The sequence below is a fragment of the Prunus avium genome, chromosome 5 (genome assembly GCF_965620075.1).
Source record: "Prunus avium chromosome 5, drPruAviu1.hap1.1, whole genome shotgun sequence".
Taxonomy (NCBI): domain Eukaryota; kingdom Viridiplantae; phylum Streptophyta; class Magnoliopsida; order Rosales; family Rosaceae; genus Prunus; species Prunus avium.
In genome coordinates this window covers 10,827,810-10,834,037 of record NC_142288.1, presented here as the reverse complement: position 1 = coordinate 10,834,037, position 6,228 = coordinate 10,827,810, and the positions used below count along the sequence as shown (strand labels likewise).

General features: G+C 38.5%; 1 protein-coding gene across 1 annotated transcript; it reads left to right on the top strand.

The window, feature by feature from the left end:
* Nucleotides 1-450: 450 nt before the first annotated feature.
* LOC110764619 (uncharacterized) lies at nucleotides 451-4,081 on the top strand. The gene is made up of 8 exons (XM_088253357.1): nucleotides 451-1,223; nucleotides 1,346-1,472; nucleotides 1,566-2,009; nucleotides 2,136-2,746; nucleotides 2,831-2,915; nucleotides 2,987-3,082; nucleotides 3,181-3,587; nucleotides 3,683-4,081. The coding sequence occupies exons 1-8, from the start codon at nucleotides 451-453 to the stop codon at nucleotides 3,825-3,827; spliced, it is 2,688 nt and encodes an 895-aa protein (XP_088109483.1). The 3' UTR covers nucleotides 3,828-4,081.
* The last annotated feature ends 2,147 nt before the right edge of the window (nucleotides 4,082-6,228 follow it).

Below are 6,228 nucleotides of genomic sequence, written 5' to 3'. Positions count from 1 at the left end.
GAAAGAAGGATGTGGCAATGGCTTAGCAAGCAGATAGCAGAGCAGATGCTTTGCTTTGCTTCCTTCCACTATCTTTCTTATTTATTTATTTATTTTGTGTTGTGTATGAGATGACAATAATTGTCATGTGTGTGAAGTGCAGAACTTGCCTAGATTGCACTCACACTCACTCATGCATCAACCATTGATTGGAGTTTGTATCCAAAAATAAAACACATGCTATTGGTTGTAATTCACAGAATCATTGCATTAACAGGTATTTGCACAAAATTTGTCATATTGCTTTGATGATGTTAAAGGCTGTGATTAGTAATCCCTATGCGCATGTACTTCATAAAATTTGTAATGTGCCTGGTTAACTAGTTATGTAAATACTAAATACCAATATGATTCTGCAAATACGTGGTGGTAGTATATGTGTTAACGTTATTTCATCTTGTATTTTAGGAAATGGGATCCAACGTGCAGCTGGTATGGCCAGAGTCAGAGGCATATGCGTCACGGGTGAACAACTGCTCACATGCAAATTCAACCCTAGCTGCAATTCGAGCAAAGTTGAGTGCGGAACAATTAGAACAATTCAAGACATCATGCTTTCGCCATCTTCTGAATATAGACAAGATTCAGTTTAGCGGGCAAATTGTGCATGGAGTTGTGTTGCGTCGAGTCGCGGGGCAGGGTGTGAAAGACTTGGATGGACTGAGTTTCTTAATAGGGTGCGACGTTGCTCAGTTTACTTGTCAGGATTTCTGTTTGATCTCGGGGCTTCGTTTTGGGGAAGTGCCTGAAGTTTCCAGTGGAGAAAGTGCTGAAATTAGACTTCAGAAAAGATATTTTATAGACGAAGGAATTACATGCAATGCTTTAGAAGAAGCATTTATGAGGTGCAAAGAGAGAGATGACGTCTACAAGCTAGCTCTTGTTTACTTTGCTGAGTTAGTGGTTTTGGGAAGGGACAAGCATTTGAACATCAATGTAAATTACCTGACCCTTGTAGAGGACTTGGATGCGTTTAACAGGTATCCGTGGGGTTCGGTGTCGTTTGACAAAACCCAAGACAGTCTATTTTCTGCACCAACAAAGTATACGAAAAGCTTTGAAAATGAAGAGGGAAGAGAGAAGGGGAAAAGTAAGGTAACGGGAACAAGCCGGAAAAATGAGAAGGGCAAGAAGCATAAGCATGGTGAAGTGCAAAGGGGTGGGTGGAGTTTTAAAGGTTTCACGTATGCTTTCTAGGTACATGGTAATAATGTTCATGTCAGTTATGCTTTGTGAACTTTAAAACTTAAATAATGACTTTTGTCCTGTGAATTGTGTAGATTTGGGTATATGAATTAATTCCTAGAATGGTGGACCTGAATTACTGCAAGGTTGTTGATCCAACAGCTGTCCCGCGTATTTTGCGATGGAGAACAACTACGTCTATGCCCGAGATAAGGAAGTTGAACAATTATTTTTTCCAGAGCAAAGAGGTTTGGTTTGCAGCCCTTGAAACTGTTTATAAGATTCAATGAAATTATTAAGTAGAATGATTGAATATGAATATTGTCTATATTCTGAAACAGTCAGTTCAGTTGCGGGCGCTACGTCCGAGTGAAGAGGAAATGAGACAATCATATTGGAGTTGGCCACAGGATCGCCCTGCTGTTGTCTCAGCAGAGTCAATTCCTTCTTCATGGCCTGATCTTGATGAGTTGAACAAGCTGGTAAGCTTGTTGAGGTCCGAGTTGTTTCAAGTAAAGCGGGAAAATGACGTCCTTGAGTTAAAGGTCATACGGATGGAAAAACCTTTGGACCACTGTTTAGGTCCTCAGTTTGAGCAGGAAGTAAGGAGGGACCTAGCTTTACTGAAAGAGAGGACGAATCGTTGTGCCATCTCACATCTATTTAAGGGATCTGACGAAATGGATGATAGTGAATGGGATGAAGGGCCAAGTAACAGATATGAGGGAGAGGAAACGGACGAGGAGGGGATTGAAGGGGGTGAAGTGCAAAGAAAACCAAGTGAGGTAGAGGAAGCGCAAAGGAAAAGAAGAGAGGGAGAGCAAGTGAAAATAAAAAGCAGCAAGGGAGAGGAAGCGCAAAGAAAGAGCAGTGAGGGAGAGGAAGTGAAAAGAAAAAGCAATGCGGGATAGGAACTGCAAAGAAAGAGCAGTGAGGGAGAGGAAGTGAAAAGAAAAAGCAATGAGGGAGAGGAACTGCAAAGAAAGAGCAGTGAGGGAGAGGAAGTGAAAAGAAAAAACAGTGAGGGAGAGGAACTGCAAAGAAAAAGCAGTGACGGAGGGGAACTGCAAAGAAAAAGTAGTGATGGAGAGGATCCGCAAAGAAAAAGAATGGAGGGTAAGGAAGTGAAAAGAAAAAAAAGTGAGGAAAAGGAAGTGCAAATAAAGGAATGTGAGGAAGCGGATGATGAAGTTGTTTTGGTTTGTGATGACACTGGTGAGAGCACGACGGGGACAACTGTTCAGTTTACTCTTGGGGATATTGATTTGGATCAACCTACAGCTGTGCTATCTGAGTTGAACGTTTGGTTGAATGATAAAGGTAAAGCTGTGGAACAAGGGGTCCAATTACGAAAGAGAAAGAGGATTATTCCTATGTGGAAGATCATTGAAGCTAGTGAATTGGTGAAAAAAACTGTGCCAGAGACAACCCGACTTCGGATGTTAGACCCAATGAAGGCGATTCCGCATGATGATATGGTGAAATTGCTGAAACTTTGTTGGGAATGGCGCCATAACCCAAAGTAAGTCCCTTGTTTTTTGAGATAGAAGGCATTAGTGTATATATTTTTAAATTGTTGTGATCTAAAACTTTGTTATATTCACAGTTTAGTGATGCAATTTGGCCACGTGGAAGCTGAGATTGAATTCTTCGCTTCCCTCGTAAAAGCTGACGGTTGGCTGACAGGAGATGTAAGTTTAATTGATTATGCATTTGTTTTAATGTACATAGATTATGAGATTGACCAGAAAAACATGTGCAGCACATTGATTTGGGGTTGTATCTTATCCGGAAGCAACAACAAGATTTGGAGGTTGTAGAAATATCGAACTGGACAACGACCGATGTATTTTTCATGGTATGTCATAGGGCTTGACCAAGTGCAGTTAATAATTACAAATTATCCATACTTGCTTTGTGGAGGTGTTTAACCATTGATTGTTTTCTATTTCACAGAATCACATCCATACTTGCTTTGTGAATAATAAAAGAAAAAAAGAGCAGGCTGGGTGGAAAATTAGAAACAATTTAGTGAACGTTGTAAATGGCAAGGTTCCGGCGTGTGGGGTGGATTGGCAGAACGTGTATAAGGTGTATGCCCCTTGTATGTTGACGAAGCATAAGCATTGGGTGGCTCTAATGATTGATCTGGTTAAGTGTGAAATCAAAGTGTACGATTCAATGGTTTCACTTATTCCAGATGAGATGTTAAAGGAAGAACTCGCCCCGCTTTCAATTACGATTCCAAATCTTCTCAACTCCATCGACTTTTATGAAGAAGGTGTTTACGCAAACGACTGCAGCAGAGATTGGTGGTGTCCATGGCCAATAGAACGTGTGGATGTTCCACAACAATCTAATCAGTGAGCACAACTTTTTCTTTAATTTTATTACTTGAAATTGTCAATTACGTTACAATGTCATTACTTGAATTGATCGAGTTCTTGATTTGCTTCAGAGGCGATTGTGGCATGTTTGTGTTGAAGTACATTGAGCTTTTGAGCGCTGAGATTCCGTTAGCTACTTGCACCGCGCAGAACATGCCCTTTTTCCGGTTGAAGTTGGCTGCAGAGATATTACGGGGAGATGCTTACATGCCATGATAGTGGTTGAAATGGGTTCAGGTACGTGATGATTAAATTGGTTTTGGAAATCTCCAATTTGAAAGTCATGTAAATACACAATACAGATCCACGGCTCCTTTTCGAATTCTACCTCTGCTCCTCAATTCTTCTTCGTCTTTCTCAATCTTAGTGTATTTTTGTACATAATTTTAAGTTTAAGTTATTGGACAACAATTAGAACCAAAATATTATTATAGCGGATGCATGCTTTCATTTTGATTAGTGTGATACTACGCTACATTTATTCTCATATTAGGCTAAATGTATATAGTAGCTGGATGCAGAGCATAGACAGAAAAATGAAGAATCTGAAATGGAGATGCAGAGGCTTAGTGAGGAGAAAAGTAAATGGATCTGTAAATCTAGTGCACGTGGGCAAATGTAAATGGATAGGCATATGCGTTTTTGAAGTTAGGCACATGCCATTCTCATACATAGAATGTGCATCTGGAGTGTAAAGTTTCTTTGGATTTAATGAAACAAACATCTCTGTAATATTGCCCTAACTCCTTCACGACATTTACATAACCTTAACCAAACTGCATTGAATTGGGATTGGAAGACTGCATATGTGAACAATGACTGATGGCTTTTTAAAGTGTATTACATTATTGCAAAGTAATATGTCATGATTTATCCAAGCCACCATTCCAAATATCAGATCTCAATCTTTAAGCCGTTCACCATGCCTTAACTTAATCGCAATGGGTTGCGTGTGTATTGATTGTAATTCTGTAAGGGAAATAGGCGGCTATGCCCTCTCCTCCAATGTTTTATTCAACCATGCCCTCTTTATAGAAACACATGCGATATACATGCAGTAAACATTCAGTAAACCGTCAATAAACCTCAATAAAACTTCAATAAACATTTCCCATCTGCAATGCTATAAAAACTTCCTATTGGTTCCGTACCGCCCATCGGGTTTGAATCCCTCTTTCCTTTATAATCGGTTAATAAATTCGTTGATTTTCTTTATTTTATTGGTCTTGGGCAGCTCAGTAGCATAAAAGTAATGTATATTGGTGCATCTATATTGCTTGTCTATTGCGTCTATATTGCTTGTCTATTGCGTGCATAGCATACATTTATTGCGTGTGTATTGATTGTTTATTTCTTATGAAGGAAATAAACAACAATACACAGGCAACAGAAAAGCAATATACACGCAATACACATGCAATCTATACGCAATAGACATGCAATATACATCAGTCCCTAATTTCACCATCCATAAGGGAGTCGTATCGATTAGGAAATTCTACTGAATAGTTGTTCTTCCTACTAATAAACAATCAATAAACCTTCAATAAACATTCAATATCGGACAATAACATGCAAAATACATGCAGTAAACAATCAATAAACCTTCAATAAACATCCAATATCCGATAAATAACATGCGATACAGATGCAGTAAACAATCAATAAACCTTCAATAAACATCCAATATCCGATAAATAACATGCGATACACATGCAGTACACAATCAATAAACCTTCAATAAACATCCAATATCCGATAAATAACATGCGATACAAATGCAGTAAACAATCAATAAACCTTCAATAAACATCCAATATCCGATAAATAACATGCGATACACATGCAGTACACAATCAATAAACCTTCAATAAACATCCAATATCCGATAAATAACATGCGATACACATGCAGTAAACAATCAATAAACCTTCAATATACATCCAATATCCGAGCAATAACATGCGATATACATACAGTAAACAATCAATAAACCTTCAATAAACATCCAATATCCGCGCTATAACATGCGATATACATGCAGTAAACAATCAATAAACCTTTAGTATACGCCAATAAACAATCTACCTATTTCAAGAACAATAATTTAAACTCAATGCCAATCCACCTATTTCAAGAACAAATATTACAAAATGGGTTTGAAAACTCATTGGTGGTGCGTGCAACATGTCTTTTTGGGGAGAACTTTTACAATCCTTGAAACTGTGCACTTAATTGGTCATTAAAAGAACAAATAATATTAAAATTGATAAAAGTAATAAAACTAATACCAAGTCCTTAATGGACTTCAGCATATTCAGCACCGTAGCATCATACGTGTCATCTGGCTGTTCTGCTTGAGCGGAAGTTACATCAACCCATTCAAATCCATTGCAACTGGTGGCTCCCTAATTGCAGGCATCATATATGCAAAATAATTGTGTCAGAGTTAGACCAAGGTTTTTTTCACCCACATACATATTCTGGAAATGAAAACTTACATAGGAGGTTAGGCACTTCCAAAATGGCTTCCCTCGATTTTTTTCTGATTTTGAAACCCGAAGCACCATTGCAGCTCCACAGTACGGACACCTCTTTGTTTGAGCGGGAGATGAAG